The 20,143-nt window shown below is 37.2% G+C and overlaps 1 protein-coding gene across 2 annotated transcripts; it reads left to right on the top strand.

The window, feature by feature from the left end:
• Positions 1-282: 282 nt before the first annotated feature.
• Positions 283-19,721, top strand: LOC121310241 (protein canopy-1-like). Of its 2 annotated transcripts, none has more exons than XM_041243552.1 (6): positions 283-364; positions 2,788-2,888; positions 4,356-4,471; positions 16,033-16,251; positions 17,548-17,644; positions 19,369-19,721. In XM_041243552.1, exons 2-6 carry the CDS (start codon positions 2,789-2,791, stop codon positions 19,407-19,409), a joined length of 573 nt encoding a protein of 190 aa, XP_041099486.1. In that variant the 5' UTR covers positions 283-364; position 2,788; the 3' UTR covers positions 19,410-19,721. The 2 variants fall into 2 exon arrangements, with proteins under 2 accessions (XP_041099486.1, XP_041099480.1); XM_041243546.1 differs by lacking the exon at positions 283-364 and adding an exon at positions 535-760 and having other exon boundaries at positions 19,369-19,720.
• Positions 19,722-20,143: the final 422 nt, after the last annotated feature.

Genomic DNA, 20,143 nt, shown 5'->3' with positions numbered 1-20,143 from the left:
GTCCTGCAAGCGCATAGTCGTTTGATATGGTGACATACACAACTGTATCATGTGTTTATTGACTTTATAAAAAAATCCACATTATTTATGTGTACATAGAAAGTGTTATCTTTATGTCTTAATAATGGTTCACCTTTACTTTGGACTGATGCGTACCTGGTACCTGTCTCTTTAAATATATTCCAGGGAGAGACTAAGAACATTCCTCGACAATGAAACTTGAAACCTCGTTGTTTTAAGATATATTTCGCCATACTGTATTTCTTGTTCAGCACTTGGTAAGAAGGACTGTCATTAATATTCTGGAACAATAAACAAACTCACAGTCGAAAGAACTGACGCTTTTTAGCCCTACATTCGAAAAGTAAGTACATGGATTATTATTAATGCCTGCATACGGGTCATTTGACAGTTTGCTAACAACGCAAGCCCCGCTTTGTGTTCATTTCAATTGGTTACCTGCCGCTGCTTTGCAATTCTGTTGGCCCTTTTAGTTGTCAGTCAAGCAAGTGTCTACACTTCCTATACACCGTGGCAACGCAGGAGTAGAACACGTCTGTGACCGGAGGTATTGCTGATTGTGAAATGTAGCAAATACAGGTCTCCAGAGATATATATATATATACAACGAGACGGGCGCTGTCATTTGCCTAGCTTTGTTTCTGAAGAAAAGAGCGACTTTGTTTTCATTATAATTCGATTTGCAGTGGCCAAAGTTTTTGTTCTCAGACTCGAGATAGTTTGTGTCACACCAGCCCAGGTAAGTTGTATTATATTGTACTAATAACGCGCCTATACGTATATGTGAGCAGTTATCAAGTTAAACAAGTATAACTATCGACATGTATATAAACGAGGTGTATAGGTCCAGAGAATCATCATCATCATCATCATCATCATCATCATCATCATTATTATTATTTATTATTATTATTATTATTATTATTATTATAACAGATTTATTTAAACAAGGTATTCAAGTAATTTATTCAGTAAGTACATTTCGTAGTCATGAGTAATATGTATCGCAAGTAAAAACTATGTATTCGGTATTTTAGGTTCAAACACGTGTGCCCGTGCTTGCCTGTAGAACAGAGAGTGCAGGTGAATTAGCATGTCTTCTTATCAATGGATACCTGACTCTTTCTTTTCCATATTCCTCCAAACACAGAATGTTTTTCTGTACATCATGACTAGGTCATTATATGATTAACATACTATCTGTTTTTTTTTTTTTTTTGTTTTTTTTTTTTTTTTTTTTTTTTTTGGTTTTGTTTTGGTTTTTGGTTTTTTAATGCTAAAGGACAGTTTTCTATAAAGGACACTTTAAAATGTTAATAGGACACTTCTGAATAGGTGTGTGTTAAAGGGGGGAATTCATGACAGTGTGACACAGAAAGTGGACTCTTCATGCAAGTGCTGTCTTCGTCGCCGGTCCTACAACTTTTAATTAGTTTTACTAGTTACTTGTGTTAATCAGTACAGCCTCTCTCCAAGGCCGTTTAACAGGTTTGTTGAAATTAAACATAACCACACCTCCAATGCAATTGCACCAGTGCAATGCCTCCATGTGCTATCAAATGTACTGAATACTGTGACAGTAATGAGGCATGACCTACAAGGTGATTTATCACAAACCTAGAAGGGATGTGTGAATGGAGCAGACTGCTTAATTGGCCGTGAGGAAAACATGCAGTCTCAGACAGAGAGGGCTGTAGGTACTCCACTGGTGGCGCTAGTGCATCCACCTTCACTAATAGAAAGGCTGTGTGTGCACCTGTGTCCCCGAGACCTATAATGACTGGAAGCTGAACCTGAGATTTGTTGGGGTGTGAAATCCACCACCTGCCTCTGTCGTAGACATGCACACCAAATGGCATGCTCTGGTAGTGCCAGTCATTAGTATCACAGGGAGACCCACTGTATACTGCTGCCTTGTTCTGCTCAATCTACTGTTTATTAAATATGTTTTTCTAACATTTATTGGCAATTCTATATGTGGAGAATTATGAAAGAATAAAAGGAAAGGCCATCTAACAATATATAAATCCATAAATAAACCAAACCAAAAATAGGGTGCTGTGCATGCACGTGTCATTGATAGTGAACCTGGCAGAAGTTTTTCATCTCAATACCTGTTTCATTTGCTTTTGGTCTTGATAGTGAAAACCATTTGACAACAGACTTCAGCTTTTGTTTTTGTTTGTTTTTGCTACTTTTTTGCTATAAGGTTAAGTGTGGGGCTTCCTTCTCGTAGCAGTTCATTAACAAAAAAAGTGGAACGGTACTTTGTACTATTCCGGTTGAATGATTTCTTTTTTACTCTTGTGTACGCAGTATACATTTCAGCTGTGGAACATACTGCAAAGTGATTGGTCAGTGGGGTGTGCTCACATTAAATTTAAATATACTCTGACAGAACAAATTATTATTGCTTGCTTGCACTGCTATGTTTATTTGTTCTTTTGCCAGCCTCAACAGATCATTAGTACTGTGTTTCAGCTTGCTGCAAGAATGATGTTTTGTGTTTCCTTGTCTTGGTTTTTGTGTTGAATATTCCAACCTTCAGTATATATTTTTTTTTTAACTTTATGGTCATAAGGAATAATCACATTGAGACTGAAGAATTGTGTTATAGTATAATGTACTTTTTTATCCTTTAGAAAAATCAATTATTTTAAATTTAACAGGTTATCTAACGTGTATATAAATGACATTACCAAAAGCACAACATTTAAAAAAAAATTTAATCACTACAATGCTAATTTCTTTTTTCTTTTTTTGCAGAATGGAGTCCTTTATAATTCAATTTGGTATTTTGCTAATGGTACTCTGCCTTTGTTCTGAGAAGATAGAAGGGAAAAAAGATGAAGTATTGTATTGTTCCGGTAAGTGAAAATACTAGATTTTTTCCAGTCAAGCAGATTAAATGTAATGAAGTTGAGAAGCCTGAGAGCAAAGGTCCATTTGTCCATGGTAAAATCAGACATTTCTAAAAGCAACCATTTGCTACAAATAGATTTACAGAAGTGTATTCCATAATGTGGAAGAGTCCATTTTACACAGATTACAGTTAAGCTGTGTTTTGATTTCACCTTGGACTTTCTTGCTTTGACTTTGTTGTGTTCAATAAATCTACATTTTAGTACTGTGCAACTGTTTTAGTACAGCCTCAATGGATGTTATGTTTTGACATGGGTCTGCACCAATATCTTGGATGAAATCTTAACAAATGTAAAATTTCCAAAGGCTTTTCCCCTGTTAAAGTACAATATTTAAACAATGGCCATACCATTGGAAGTTGTAGTTAGAAGCCCACTTTGCTGGTTGTTATCACACAGGACGATGATTAGGTTCTACTAAAAATAAGTTATGGATTTCTATCTTGAAATAGATAAGGAGTTAAAGAAAATGACCAGATGTTACATGGGACCTTTTATCCCAGGTGTAGATAGCCTTCGTTCAAGTAACATACCGGTATTTCTAGAAGCCGTGTACCTGTGCCAGTATGTCTGCCCATTAACTCCTTAAGGTACTGCACAGGAGGAGTTGAGTGTTTGAAACAGTGGCTCGGGTATCACAAGGAAACTGACTATTTGATTGACCAGATCCAACCTGTCGGGGAAATATTAAACCTATTTTGTGCACCTTCTTACAAAAATATGAAAGTGAGCATGATTTTATTTGTGGGACCCATACAGTATGCCCCATTCCATTGTAATTCATGTTTACAAACCATTTTGATTAGAGGTGCATTGTTCCTTCACAACCCCCTCCCCTTTTCTGGTTTGACCTTATTCTCAGCTGTTTGTGGTAGTGTTGCTCCATGTTTTCTGGGTTGTATAATTAAGTGTTGCAGTTGAAATCAGATATTAGATCATATGTATATTCGCTCATTTGCACCTTTAAGGGCTTTCAGTTAAAGCCTGGATTTTTGTACATCACTGTGTCCAGCTAATAAGCAAAATACTCAGCACCCCTTTGTTGCTGTTTTACTGGGGCTGTTGCTGCTACAGTACACAGACTGGGAACTCTATCGTAATGACACTGATTCAAATTCAATGAGAAACTGACAGAAGCAGCACAACATTAGAGCCTCAATTGCTAAGTCAGCATTGTTTTCTTTTGCCTAATTAGTCTGTTTCCATGTACATTGTGTGTGTGTGTGTGTGTGTGTGTGTGTGTGTGTATATATATATATATATATATATATATATATATATATATATATATATATATATATATATATATATATATATATATAATGTACACACACATTATAAGAGCTTGAGACAGGTGATGTGTGCTTAGTTTCTTCTGCATTTTTCATACCTTTTTTTGCATTGTTTCTTTAGCCTGCAGGGCAATAGTTGATGAGCTAAACTACTCCATAAAACAAGTGGATCCAAAGAAGACAATCCAAGTAGGAAATTTTAGAATTGCTCCAGATGGAAGCCAGAAACACAGTAAGGTACAAATTATTTTATGCAAGCATGTAGAATAAAATGAGGGACAGCCACTAGCCACTTATCCAAACAGCAGTGGTCCTTGATATGGTAACCTTAATCCTGTGGGGGGTAAATTCTAAAATAAATTGCATGTACATCCTCTGGGATGAAAGTGAATTTCTTTATTTTGTGTGTTTGTGGTGGGGGGAGGGGCGTGGTCAGTTTTTTAGTATCTATACATTGCTGTTTAACCATGTTTGTTACCTTTTTTTGGTGTTTGAACTTAAAGTACAAAGTATATGTAAATGTTTAAAAAAAACTTTTACAGAACTCAGGCTCAGATTTAGCATCAAAACCAATAAAAACAAAAATGAAGTAATACAAAATAAACAAAACTTTAAAGTTATTTAAAGGTAAAGTCCTTTTATACAGAGGAGAAACATGAAACCAGGACTTTTGTTTTTTTTCTCTGAAGTCTCCCCAGCAATTAATATGTGGGTCCTAGATTCACTTGATACAGTGGGCAGACCTGTGATGTAAAAGCAGTAATTGGATCTGTTTGTGCCCTCCTCCATTACCGTTGATCGGTCCACACAAGGCTAAGCGGTTCAGTTTCTTCCTGTCTGTCTATGTTTATTACACCCTGGTTGATGTAGTTCTCAACCACATGAGAGCTTGCTAATTTTAATATTACTATATTCATATACATTTCTAACTTGTATATAATTTGTTATTTATTTTTTAATCCAATAAAACCCATGTAAAAGACAGGCCCTGGTTAGAGTGATGAATATAAACTCTGATTTGCAGTTTTTTTTTTTTTTTTGGGAGGGGGATTGCACTATTTTGGTCCAGCACATATACACAGAATAAAGGTGAAAGCGGGATATATCGGACTAAACAAATAAAACATAGGGTATTGTTTAAGGTTAATATGTAGGATTTTGTCATGAACCAAACTGTCAGAGTTCATGCAAAGTATCATGTTCTTACAGCCTTCTGTTGGGTCAAAATAACAATCTCATTGGAGCATTCTTTTTCACACTCACTTGTGAGTGCATTATCAACATTGCATTTATGGGCATTCTCAAGAGCGAATGGGTAAACATTCCACATTTTGAATGTTCACTGCATTTAAAAACAACTCATTGCTTAATTATAAACCATAACCTTAATAAATAAATACAATTAAAGGTGTTTGTACTTTTGATTTATTCATATTTTTCTCGGATACGTGAATAAAGCTAGACCTTTTTGATTTTTCCTTTGCTGTGTTCTGCAGTAGTCTGGACAGTGTCGTAAGTGATGGACAATTGTATTCAGCTTCAATTTCATGCACTGAACAAAAATCTAAATTTTTAGAGTATTGTGACATACCCACTCCAGCGGCGCAATCTGATTGGTTGTGATGATGTGTAATAAACTAAGTTTACTACAGACCCCACATAACTCAAATCTACTGCCCTCTGCAGTATGTGTTGTGCACACTCACTCTACTGCCCTCTGCAGTATGTGTTGTGCACACTCATAAGAACATAAGAACATAAGAAAGTTTACAAACGAGAGGAGGCCATTCGGCCCATCTTGCTCGTTTGGTTGTTATTAGCTTATTGATCCCAAAATCTCATCAAGCAGCTTCTTGAAGGATCCCAGGGTGTCAGCTTCAACAACATTACTGGGGAGTTGTTTCCAGACCCTCACAATTCTCTGTGTAAAAAAGTGCCTCCTATTTTCTGTTCTGAATGCCCCTTTGTCTAAACTCCATTTGTGACCCCTGGTCCTTGTTTCTTTTTTCAGGCTGAAAAAGTCCCTTGGGTCGACACTGTCAATACCTTTTAGAATTTTGAATGCTTGAATTAGGTCGCCACGTAGTCTTCTTTGTTCAAGACTGAACAGATTCAATTGTTTTAGCCTGTCTGCATATGACATGCCTTTTAAGCCCGGAATAATTCTGGTCGCTCTTCTTTGCACTCTTTCTAGAGCAGCAATATCTTTTTTATAGCGAGGTGACCAGAACTGCACACAATATTCAAGATGAGGTCTTACAAGTGCATTGTACAGTTTTAACATTACTTCCCTTGATTTAAATTCAACACTTTTCACAATGTATCCGAGCATCTTGTTAGCCTTTTTTATAGCTTCCCCACATTGTCTAGATGAAGACATTTCTGAGTCAACAAAAACTCCTAGGTCTTTTTCATAGATTCCTTCTCCAATTTCAATATCTCCCATATGATATTTATAATGTACATTTTTATTTCCTGCGTGCAGTACCTTACACTTTTCTCTATTAAATGTCATTTGCCATGTGTCTGCCCAGTTCTGAATCTTGTCTAGATCATTTTGAATGACCTTTGCTGCTGCAACAGTGTTTGCCACTCCTCCTACTTTTGTGTCGTCTGCAAATTTAACAAGTTTGCTTACTATACCAGAATCTAAATCATTAATGTAGATTAGGAATAGCAGAGGACCTAATACTGATCCCTGTGGTACACCGCTGGTTACCACACTCCATTCTGAGGTTTTTCCTCTAATCAGTACTTTCTGTTTTCTACATGTTAACCACTCCCTAATCCATGTACATGTGTTTCCTTGAATCCCAACTGCGTTCAGTTTGAGAATTAATCTTTTGTGCGGGACTTTGTCAAAAGCTTTCTGGAAATCTAAATAAACCATGTCATATGCTTTGCAATTATCCATTATCGATGTTGCATCCTCAAAAAAATCAAGCAAGTTAGTTAGGCACGATCTCCCTTTCCTAAAACCATGTTGACTGTCTCCCAGTACCCTGTTACCATATAGGTAATTTTCCATTTTGGATCTTATTATAGTTTCCATAAGTTTGCATATAATAGAAGTCAGGCTTACTGGTCTGTAGTTACCTGGTTCAGTTTTGTTTCCCTTTTTGTGGATCGGTATTACGTTTGCAATTTTCCAGTCTGTCGGTACCACCCCTGTGTCAAGAGACTGCTGCATGATCTTGGTTAGCGGTTTGTAAATTACTTCTTTCATTTATTTGAGTACTACTGGGAGGATCTCATCCGGCCCAGGGGATTTGTTTATTTTAAGAGCTCCTAGTCCCTTTAACACTTCTGCCTCAGTTATGCTAAAGTTATTTAAAACTGGATAGGAACTGGATGACATGTGGGGCATGTTGTCAGTATCTTCCTTTGTAAAAACTTGTGAAAAGTAATCATTTAACATATTTGCTATTTTTTTTTTCTTCCTCTACGATTTTGCCATTTGTATCTCTTAAACATTTAATCTCCTCTTTGAATGTTCTCTTGCTGTTGTAATATTGGAAAAACATTTTGGAATTGGTTTTAGCTCCCTTAGCAATGTTCATTTCTATTTCTCTCTTGGCCTTTCTAACTTCCTTTTTGACTTGCGTTTGCAGTTCTGTGTACTCTTTCTGCGTACTTTCTTTTTGGTCCTTTTTTAATGCTCTGTAAAGTGCCTTTTTTTCGCTGAATATTTTTTTTAATTGATCTATTAAACCATTTTGGCAATTTAGTTTTACATTTAGATTTGTCTACTTTAGGGATGTAATTGTTTTGCGCCTCTAGTACTACATTTTTGAAGAACAACCATCCTTCTTCTGTGGGTGTTTTCTCTATTTTACTCCAATCTACTTCTGTTAGTCTCTGTTTCATGCCTTCATAGTTTGCTTTTCTAAAATTGTAAACCTTAGCTTTAGTCTTTACTTTTGGGGATTTAAAAAACACTTCAAATGAGACCATGTTGTGGTCTGAGTTTGCCAGTGGTTCTCTGACCTCTGTTTTAGTTATTCTATCTTCGTTATTTGAAAAGACTAAATCAAGGCATGCCTCCCCTCTAGTGGGTGCCTTCACAAATTGTGTTAGGAAGCAGTCATTTGTCATTTCCACCATTTCTATTTCATCCTTCGCGCTACCCACCGGGTTTTCCCATTTTATTTGGGGGAAGTTGAAATCCCCCATTAGTATGGCTTCTCCTTTGCTACACACATTTCTAATGTCATTGTATAACAGATTATTGTGCTCACCGTCTGAATCTGGTGGTCTATAGCATGCTCCTATTATTATGCCTTTTGAATTTTTGTCTGTTATTCTGACCCATATTGATTCGGTTTTATTTTCTTTGTCCAGGTTTAACACCTGGGCTTCAAGACTGTTTCTTATGTATAGCGCTACCCCTCCTCCTCTTCTGTCCTGCCTGTCTTTCCTATACAGTGTATACCCACAAATATTATATTCGTCCCCATCACTCTCAGATAACCACGTTTCTGTAACACCTATCACATCATAGTTACCTGTTAGTGCAGTAGCTTCAAGTTCTAGAATTTTGTTTCTGATACTTCTAGCATTTAGATAAATACATTTAATGGTTGTCTTACCTGAGTTGTTGTTCTTGTTTTGATGCGGTCTCCCTTCTGTTTTTTTGTTGATTTCTCCCCCCTTCCTTTCTAGTTTAAATGCTTCCGAACCTGCTCGAGGATCTTTTCTCCGAGTAGACTAGTTCCCTTGTTATTTAAATGCAGTCCATCCCGTCTATACAGATAGTCCTCGTTGTAGAATGTGGTCCAATGATCAAGATAGGTGAAGCCTTCCCGTGTGCACCACGTCTTCAGCCATTCGTTTTGATTAATTATTTCCAGCTGTCCATATGGTCCTTTGCAAGGTGCGGGTAGTATACCAGAAAATACCACAGTTTTGGTTTTCTCTTTTAATTTCCTTCCTAGCTCTCTGAATTTGTTTTGCAGGGATTTTGGTCTGTCTCTTCCAATGTTGTTTGTACCGATGTGGACGACTACTACCGGGTCGTCTCCTGTTCGTTCTAGGAGCCTGTCCACGTTCTCAGTGATGTGCTTGACCGAGGCTCCCGGAAGGCAGCACACTGTTGTAGTAAGGGGGTCCAAACTGCGAACTGAACTTGCTGTGTTTCTCAATATGGAGTCCCCAACAATCATGACCTCCCTTCTTTTTGCTGTCTGGTCACCACTGTCAATAGGGTCCTGGATGTTGTTCCTTTCATTCTCTTGTTGTTGGTTCTGCTCATCAAAATTCTGAAGTGACTCAAATCTGTTGGTTGTTTTGATTTCTGGTGGTGGTGTTTGACGAAGTTTCTTTTTTTCCCTGCTTCTGCCTACCTGAACCCAGCTGTTCTGACCTTCTATCTCCCTGGTGGCTTTCAGTCTGTTAGGGGTGATGCAGACTTCCATGAATTGTGGGTGTGCCAGTTCCTCAAGATCCTGTTGCTGTCTCACTTCTTCCAGCTCCATTTCTAGCATACTTACTAGTTTATGCAAATCCTGGATCGCACGGCACTTTACGCACACTTGGTTTAGCTCCGCTGGGTTTTCTCGGATTTCCCACATCAAGCAGGTGTCACAGATTACTGGCTTGAAGACCAGGTTGAGGTTTTTTTTTTTTTTGAAGTTTAGTTTCTTCTGCAGCCGTCAACCTGCTTTCAAACTGCTTCGAAACTGCTCTGTACTTTTCCACGCCTGTACTTCTCCCACTCGCTGTCGCTTCCACTCGCTGTCGCTGGGAAGACTGCCTCGTTTAACTGCGTTGTTCTGCTGTGCTGTTGGCTCCTCCCCTCGCCCGTGTCTCAAAACGGCGCTGAATTTGAATCAGCTGCTCCGAGTTTCAGCTTGTTTGTTATCAGAAAAACACACGTGGCTGTTTGACTTTGAGCTGCTGCTGTGTTTCCCCAATGTCCTCTATTTTCTGATTAAAGCAATTCAAGATGCAATTTCTCCTTTCTGCTTCGAAACTGCTCTGTACTTTTCCACGCCTGTACTTCTCCCACTCCGTACACTCACTCTACTGCCCTCTGCAGTATGTGTTGTGCACACTCGCTCTACTGCCCTCTGCAGTATGTGTTGTGCACACTCGCTCTACTGCACTCTGCAGTATGTGTTGTGCACACTCGCCCTATTGCCCTCTGCAGTATGTGTTGTGCACACTCGCTCTACTGCCCTCTGCAGTATGTGTTGTGCACACTCGCTCTACTGCCCTCTGCAGTATGTGTTGTGCACACTCGCTCTACTGCCCTCTGCAGTATGTGTTGTGCACACTCGCTCTACTGCCCTCTGCAGTATGTGTTGTGCACACTCACTCTACTGCCCTCTGCAGTATGTGTTGTGCACACTCACTCTACTGCCCTCTGCAGTATGTGTTGTGCACACTCGCTCTACTGCCCTCTGCAGTATGTGTTGTGCACACTCGCTCTACTGCCCTCTGCAGTATGTGTTGTGCACACTCGCTCTACTGCCCTCTGCAGTATGTGTTGTGCACACTCGCTCTACTGCCCTCTGCAGTATGTGTTGTGCACACTCGCTCTACTGCCCTCTGCAGTATGTGTTGTGCACACTCGCTCTACTGCACTCTGCAGTATGTGTTGTGCACACTCGCTCTACTGCCCTCTGCAGTATGTGTTGTGCACACTCGCTCTACTGCACTCTGCAGTATGTGTTGTGCACACTCGCTCTACTGCCCTCTGCAGTATGTGTTGTGCACACTCGCTCTACTGCCCTCTGCAGTATGTGTTGTGCACACTCGCTCTACTGCCCTCTGCAGTATGTGTTGTGCACACTCGCTCTACTGCACTCTGCAGTATGTGTTGTGCACGCTCGCTCTACTGCCCTCTGCAGTATGTGTTGTGCACGCTCGCTCTACTGCCCTCTGCAGTATGTGTTGTGCACGCTCGCTCTACTGCCCTCTGCAGTATGTGTTGTGCACGCTCGCTCTACTGCACTCTGCAGTATGTGTTGTGCACGCTCGCTCTACTGCACTCTGCAGTATGTGTTGTGCACGCTCGCTCTACTGCCCTCTGCAGTATGTGTTGTGCACACTCATTAGGTGGCTATAGCATAAAGGGATGTGTTTTTATGAAGTGCATGAGAACAGTTTTAAAATATTCATATAAAGTTGAATATTTATCGGGTAAAAGCCAAATTAAATTTGATATGTCTATAAGGGGCTAGGATTCTATGATAAAAGTTTGGTGAAGATTGATGTGAAATCAGGCAGACTCAGTCACTGTATGTGGGTCCCCATGTTCTGAGTGAGGACTCAAATATTGGTATTTAGTTTTGCCAATTCTACAGTTTAAAACACCTCTCAGCAATTGTGCTGTGAGGAACAAACGTATTCTCTACTTATTTTTTTGTGTCTTCTTAACTGCAGACACAGAGTTCATTGTAGTTCCCTTGAAGCACATGAAATGAGCTGTAATTGCTTCTAACTGGTCGACATCACTATTTCTCAATGTGTATTTTGGAAACTCTGAATGTGTTTCCACGGATTTGATGGCAGCATGCAGATGTGCAGAAATCAAAACTACTGGATCAATTTTGTATCTGCAATAGAAGGGGGGGACGTCCGTGGGCTGTGAATAAACAAGTACATTGTAACATCGAAGAACTGGTGACGGAGTCGGAAATCACATACGCTGGGTAAGCGCATTCATTTGTTTTATATATATATATATATATATATATATATATATATATATATATATATATATATATATATATAATATAATATATAATTTTTTAATACATTGTTCCTCTGCTAGAGATTCATGAATAATTCCTTTTGGTAACCCTGAAGACTCAGGTGGGATTTATTCATTCTGTGAGACGTGCCATGAGTACATTTTGCAGGGGCCGAATTGCTAATGGCATCTGTTCATTTCACTTATATACCTAAACAAGTGAAGTTCTGAAACCTAGGACTGGCTTCAGGACAAGTGTGAATTTCTCGCCATGGTCAAATTTCCTAATCTAAACTTTTTTTTTTTTTTTTTTTTTTTTTTTTTTTTTTCTCCTCTGCGCTTAAAAGTTTGGCAGACAAATTCAAGGGAACAAAGATTTGGTCTTTGAATGCTCCCTTTTAAAGAAAGAAAAACAAACATTTTGAATAATTATAAAAAGTGCTATTTGTTGTTTTTGTTATTGAAACTACTGAAAGTAGTGCCAGGAGAGAGGGGTAAATGAAATGAGGCAGGGCCCTTGATGACCAATGCATGGAAATCACAGGTTATATGGGTGGACCAGGTTCCTGTTTCCATTGCCCAATACTGACAGGTGTTTTCAGTCCGTAGCACTCTGCTTTTATTATTTAAGTACACCCACCCCTCGTTATATCCCCCCTCGTTGTACTGCGGATTCGGCTAAATCGCGGTCCTGGAGTTGGCTTCCCATTTTTGGTCTTGCTGTGCATGCCTTGGCTGCAATATACATAGGCAATTTCACGTAGAAGTGCTGTTCGTACTGCACACCACAAACAAATATACAAAACAAATCAAAGCAAAGCATTAGTATTGTACTGTTAGCACATACACACGCATTGCACAATAACACAAAGCAAATTAAATGTCTTCTTGCTGAAGCGGTTTTTATTTTAGCCAACTAGGTGTTCACGTGTGGCAGCAGCAGCAGCACGCCAACAAAAGCCACAGGGCTGTGACGTCCGCTCCCTAACAACAAGCATCATGTGTTGAGAATGGGATTCTTTCAATGCCTCGGGTTTGGGCATTTGAGAAAGGAGAGGAAGACTCATGAAATTATTTGGAGACTGAAGTTGATGAGAAGCAATTGCCTTTTGCAGTACAAATTAAAACGGTGCACTGCTTTTTATACTAAAATGAGAAAATGCGTGTGCATAGAGGACTTGTACTGGACCCTGATGCCCCCGATAAAATGAGGGAGTGGTTGTACAGTGTTTGTTATTAATCTATTTGTTTTTTCTATGGGTCTCTCACTATATCGCAGCCCTCGATATATACCAGATTTTTTGGACCCCGACACCCGGATGTATCGAGTGGGGGGTGTATTTGAGTCGTTGTGAATGAAAATAGAATATGACACTTATTTAGATGATGGACCCTGTAGTTCTTGTCAAAGTTTTGTTGATGAAATTATGTATTACTTTTGTACAGTAGAGCGAGACTGTATATCCCAGGAGTATTGCATTTTGTTTGATCGTAATTGCATATTGGAGAATTACTATTGCTCATAAATCCCTTCTGCAAACAAAATGGAATTACAGTTGTACATTTGTATAGTATGTTATATGCAATACACTAATCTTGTTCTGTAGCACCAGGTGTTTCCATCCGTTCTTGTTAATTTCACGCACAGACTGAAATCTCTTTAAATGTTATATATGTCTCTCTGGAATTTAAACGATATTTCTGTCCAGTTATCAGCCAATAAAAAAAAAAAAAATTAAAAAAAAAACTAAACCTAGAACTGATTTGCATATTATATGAGGAAATTTTCTACACTGTTCCTCACAGTGGATTAATTTGAAATAAATGCTAATTATAGTTCCCAAAATCCCCAAGTGAGACTCTCTGTATTCATATATTCCACATGAATTACCCTACAGCAAAGTAGCTGTGCTTCAGCAATGCATCCCGCAATATCCTCATTGTTGACACATGCAGCAAATATTCTTTCTATATTGGCATGTAAGACTAGTATAAATATGAATGCCCTGTGCTTGTATAAGATTACTTGGATTAAAGTGTTCTGATTATTCCTTGGTGCTGGTTGAACTTTTTAAATGAATCTCAAAATCCCTTGATACAAGGCAGAAAACTTGCTCGGTTATAAATCGTGAACCCCAAAACGTGAACTCTTCTCAACTGTTGCGTTAATTATATTAATTTGATATACAGTGTAATAAATCAAACTGATTGTGTGGTAATCTATGCTATAATTAGTTTCATTTGTGAGTCACAGAAGTTTAATGTCCATCAAGTATTGAAGTCTTTCTGTGTTATATTAAGGACATAACCAAAAACTTTTTCTTTGTTTAAAGCTTTCTTAATTTATTACTGAATTTCTTTTTAGCACTAATGTTAAAATAACATTGTGGGAGAAATGGCAAAAATTGACAAGACAATTGAAAATCTGGCACATGTATATAAAAACAACACGTTCTGAAGCAGAATTAATACCCAAGCAATGTCTTTGTTTTTATTCATTTGTAGTTTATATATTTTCTTTTCTTCGAGTTTGTAGACTAATCTGAAGTCTGTGTAAAACAGTTCTGTGTATGTTTCCTATTCAGAACAAACACTATCTATTAGGGCTTTGCATTTACAAAAAATGCGCTTCTGGATTGTTTTATTGCATTTCCATAATGGCTGCCTTTCCAATGAGAATTCAATGGAGGGCAGTATCTCTGAGAAGCCTTTTCTGCTGTGTGAGAACATCCAAGCCCTTTCTTATTCCTCTGGAAATTCTTTATTGACAGGTCCTATTCAAACCCTTCAGACTGTTAAGGAGAGGAATTTAATTCACAGCCGTTTTCCAGATTTCATGATCTTAAAAATTCAATAGAGGATGCAGTACAAAAAAATTGGAAGCTGCAAGGAAAATATGAAGTTATACTGTAAACAATTTATAGGAATTTATGATCGGGGAAAATGTAAACATTCACTGCATCTGTATATCAGCATATGTAAATGCATTTTAGTTTTGACACAATGTGTCGTATTTAAGAAACATTTGTATCTCTTTTAAACGGGTCATGCATATATCCTAAACAATTAAATCTGTTTCTTAATGAGTGGTAATTTCAATTTAATTATTTTAATTTAATTTCTATCTTTCATTAAAAAAAAAGTGCAAAATATTATTTGTTTCATTGCTGCCAAAAAAATAATAATAAAATAATAAAACAATTTTGGACTTGGTGCTTTATTTTTGAAGCTGGGGCCTTTATCTGATTTGTGACCAGATGGTAGTGAAGCAAGGAGAGACCTCTTTGTGAAATGAGGCACACATGTGAAAGTGTCCATAATGTAATCACTGGGACCGGAAGGGTCCACACTGTGTCTGAAAGAAGACAATGGAGTCTGGATATATCTACATTGCAGAAATAGTTCATCCGCAATCCAGCCCCTGTGACCAGGGTTGACATGAGAACTTCCTACTTTGATCACTGGAGGGTGGAGATGAACCCCCTTCAAAGGCCAGCGGATGCATCTCTTCTGTTTACCCTGCACTTGGCTTCAGTTGACACCCCCTTCCGGGGGCAGGGGCATCTTGCACCTTGACCTGTCTAGACGACAGAACACTTTTTTTGTCCTGCTACCAGGGGGAAGGGGTGCACTTTGACCTTTTGGTTCAGTTGGTTCGGAGAGTCACACTGAGAGTATAGGTAGTATCTGGATGTGTTTCACACAAACTCTGCAAAAAAAGAGAGGGGGCAGAGACATAACCCAGCTGCTCAGCAATACAAACTGAATCAGTAGATGCTGTGAAAAGTGACGTTTTGGAAACTTATTTTCTTTGTGCTAACCCTGGGGAGTGATCACTTCTCTTAATAAAAAATAAATAAAAAATGTAGAGAATTAATTAAGGTAATAATAATAATTTCTCTTTCTGGACATTTGAGCATTAATGTATTATTTTCAACAGTTTTAGATCTAGGTAGAAAATACAATTGATAGTGTTGGATTTTAAAATGTATATAATCTATAAAGTTGTGTTTACAAAGCGATTGGAACAATAGTGTTTATTCTTTATCTTAATTCTAATGATGTGTTGATTCATTAATTGCTACATATTTTTTCCACCAAGGTCCCATTTGCAAGGTCAGAGACTCATTTAACTGAGCTAATGGAAGAGGTTTGCAATCATATGAATGATTATTCCTTGTATGTTGACCCGGACACTAAAGAAAAACTGTATAAGAGATTTGCTCCAAGGGATGGTGATCCTGACAAAAGTATGCTGGGAAACCTGCAACATTTTCAGTTTGGTGATGGACCAGACAGTTCAAAGTCTTTGAAATTTGCGGTAAGGATCTCTATTTATTTTCTTGTTTTTGGATTGAGACCCCTGATTTTATATTGAGTATGCGTCTTTTTAATACTGTATCAATGACTGATTTAATGTGGCTTGGTAAAATGGACATTGTCTTTAGTATTTAGTTGTACTGTTTGTAATGGATCTATATCATACATACATTTCCAGTACAGTATCACAATCCAGTTTCCTTTTGAACAAGCAATACACCATTTCTGCTACCCATATTGGCACCATGGTATGAGGGTACAGCACTGTTAATGTGAGGACAAACTTTCTTTGCAAAATATACGTCTGAGTAAAAGAATACACAGTTTGTAACAACACATGCTTGAATTGAGTTTTCTAATTTCAACATTTATTACAACATGTGTATTCTTGAATCTAGCATATATTTAAAATAATAATTGTGATCTGATTTATAAATTGGGCAGATAATATATATTAAAGTGATTATAAGAAGTGAATTTTATAAACATAAGACCTAATAAAATATGCATTTCAAAAGAACAATAAAGTTCTTGTTTTTTGAGGAAATTCTTGTCCACTAAGCTAGTGGTCTTAGAAAGGTTTTCCTGTTTGCTAATTTAATAAAGTGTATATTTTAATAAGGACAATAGTTCCTATTTAGTCAGACATACATTGGAATAAAGCCATTACTTGAAATCAAATGGAACAAATGGTACATGCTTTTTTGTTTCAGCATTTACACAAGTTTGAGAACCACGATTCTTGAATTGTTTCGATATCCTCTTAGTTAGTTTAAATGGTGGATACCAGTCAAAGAAGTGCTGTAATTGACCATTGTTAATGCTGGGAAACTGGAACATCTCAACCATCCTTTAATTGCATAAAAGACTGTGTCTCTGGGCCTTTCAATTCATATTTTTTCATGTCGAAGACTACGCTGATTTCTCAAGATAATATTAATAATAGTCAATGCAATATAATACACGATGATGTCCTGTTAGTTTTGAGTTTGAGTTTTCTCCTGTTTCTGGTTTAAATGTTTTTATTTATTTAAGGTGGTTGTTTTGGGTTTTTTTGGTGCACATTTATCAGATGTTTTAGAAAGACTTTGTGCAGCAGCAGAATGTGCTGCGCGCTGTTGATGCTGCAGACTGATTCCAACATAATGGTTCAACAGCAGCAGAAATAAAATGGCAGCGGGTTGCAAAGACATGCCCTCTGTGTGCAATGGCGCACTTCAGAGCAACCCTGTGAAGATGATTCGTCTCCACTGGCTTGCAGTGTGTAAATCTGTCTATTTGTATTCTCCCCTCACAGTGTGAAAGCATAGTAGAAGAGTATGAAGATGATATCATTTCACTATACGCCCAAGAGGCAGACCATGTGGTGGACAAGCTGTGCAGGGATATAACAGGTAATGCAATGCTGGTGCTCTCTTTGAGCTCTGTGCTTTTTCCCTACTGCAGTATTACTATGAAGAACTAGCAGCATCATACCAGAAACCAGTCTCCATAAATGCTGGAATCCAAATATTGGCTTCTTGTGTTTTGGTTTAGAACCATGTCCATCTGTCCTTTTTTTTAGTTGGTTAAAAGCAATAATAAATATTATACACAATGCATTTAATTTAAAATTAGGAGACCAAAAATACAGTGCATGTAATATATGTTAGAACATTTTTTGTAAACAACCCAGATTAGCATAATGCCCAGGTTTGTAACATCTGCAATTGAGATCATGGAAGAAAAGGTATCATCTTTCTTTTTTTCTTTTTTATTAATCCTGCTGTCAAATTCTTACCTTAGTGACATTTTAACAATACACACTTTTTTTAAGTTTATAGGAAACTATAAATTTAGTGAATCATAATTGGTATTATAATACCAAAAAACATTTCATACATTAAAATGAAAAAGAGACTTTATGTTATAGTAACACAAGAGTAACGATTAACATAGTGATTGTACAGGGGGTGTAGATTGTTGTTGTGTGTTGTTGTTGGTTTTTTTTTTTTTTTTTTAATAGAATTTGTTTTGAGACCCAGGATGTAATCAAATTCCTGTACTAAAACACTATCTTAAAATACATATGCCCAATAACATTTAAGGTGTAATATTTTCATAAAGTTATTATTATTAGAAGTAGTCGTAGTAGTAAAACACTGATAACATATTGCTGTTAAATTAACATGTTAAACTTAAAAATGAGTAAGACAGAAGGGAGGTTATATTGTGTTTAACTTGCATCTTCTGTAGAGTAGCCTACAGAAGTGGGGTTTTCAAAGTAACAAGCACTGCTGTCACAATGTGGTTGTGTTGTACTGTTGGGGGTGGGGACTCAAATCTCAGACATACCAGGTACACAGATAACTGCTGTATGTAATTGGGAGGGGAACCAGTACATTGTGAAGGTCCACAGATTAAGAAGAAATGAAAATCTATATTTCTAGTATGTTGGCGAACCTGTGTAATCTAAGTGATGTAGTCGACTCTTGTTTTATGGCATGTATATATTTCTAGTCTGTTGGTGACCCCTGTGTAATTCTTTTTACATGTTTCCAGTCGGCTTTCATATTTTAATTGTGCCTAATATATTGAACTCTAACATTAATATTGTGTTAAAACGTATGCTGTAACAATACGAATCTACTTGTAAGATTTGTTGCGCTCTGTATGGGACTTGCTTGTAAATGTTTCATCTCTATGGGAATATCATGCGTTTTATTTGGGGTAACAAAATCTATATTGTGTTCAAGATATGTGTTATTTCATCATTGGTGTTTGATGCAATGAGCTTTAATGTTTTGAAATCTTTAATGTTTTGAAATAGGCCTAGTCCATGCAGTTGTGTTTCCATTTTTCCTGCCCATATTTACATTGTGGGTGTTGTCTTATACAAGACCTGGTTTTACACGATTGTCTGCTAACTCAGAGCTTTTTAAATTGATTTGATGATGCTTCATTTCTTTGAAAATATCTTTGAAAAAAGTCTAACTGCACTTGATTTGCACCTGACGCAGCTTGAGTTCTCAAACAAAATGCAAATAGAAAAGAGATAATAATTTGTTTCCTTATTAGCCCTGCGAATATATTTCTTTCATATTGAAGTATAATCTATGTATGTTTTCTCCTCTTTCAGATCTGTGTAAAGGCTCTCTTGCCGTCCACGCTGAATTATAGTGCACAGGTATTGTACTGAAAATTATCCTGAGTGTTTAAGCAGAAGAAAAGAATGTTGCATATCTGCAAAGAGAAATAAAAGGACTTCTAATGACGACCAACACGTTTTTTTGTTTTTTTTTTAAACATAAAGAATTTTAATTTTAAAAGCGGTTTGTTTTCTGCTTTTAAACTTAGCCACTAGGTTATGATTATGATATTGAGAAGCAACATGACCATGAAAACAATGTTATTGCTGACCTAGCTGATAAATCATATGGCTGTAGACGTGTATATAATGTCCACATGTAAAGAACTTGGATTTGTTCATTCAATAAAAGTTTAAAATGTTGTGTTTTTTTTTTTGTCTGTTTTATGTCTTTAGTGGCCGTAACATTTAAAGGATTTAAAAAAAAAAAGTGTATAACCGTTTTGCCAATACGGGTAATAAAATGGTCTAGGACTGATGACTAGGGGTTTAAAATAGTTATTTTAATTAAGAAAATACTAGACAAATATAGGGGCTTTCATCTTGTCTGACGTTACTTAAGAGAGTACCTTTTTATTATTTTTTTAACTGTATATTCCATAATAATTCTTACGATTTCATAAACCTTAACAGGTATTTATTTAAATATCTAGTATTGATGAAAAAGATGAGACATTAAACTAATATATTGTAAGACTGTGTAAAGAAATGATTAAATCCATCTACCAAACAGGGACCCTGCATGGAGAAGAGAACGGTACAGCCT

The sequence above is a fragment of the Polyodon spathula genome, chromosome 3 (assembly GCF_017654505.1).
Source record: "Polyodon spathula isolate WHYD16114869_AA chromosome 3, ASM1765450v1, whole genome shotgun sequence".
Lineage (NCBI taxonomy): Eukaryota > Metazoa > Chordata > Actinopteri > Acipenseriformes > Polyodontidae > Polyodon > Polyodon spathula.
This window is presented reverse-complemented; position numbering and strand designations above follow the sequence as displayed.

What these genes read in the sequence shown, in the direction of transcription:
- LOC121310241 (XM_041243552.1), top strand. Translation starts at nt 2,789, where the DNA reads ATGGAGTCCTTTATAATTCAATTTGGTATTTTGCTAATGGTACTCTGC. An exon ending in TGAAGTATTGTATTGTTCCG is followed by an intron (nt 2,889 to 4,355) that starts GTAAGTGAAAAT and finishes TTGTTTCTTTAG; the next exon opens with CCTGCAGGGCAATAGTTGAT. An exon ending in GAAGCCAGAAACACAGTAAG is followed by an intron (nt 4,472 to 16,032) that starts GTACAAATTATT and finishes TTTTCCACCAAG; the next exon opens with GTCCCATTTGCAAGGTCAGA.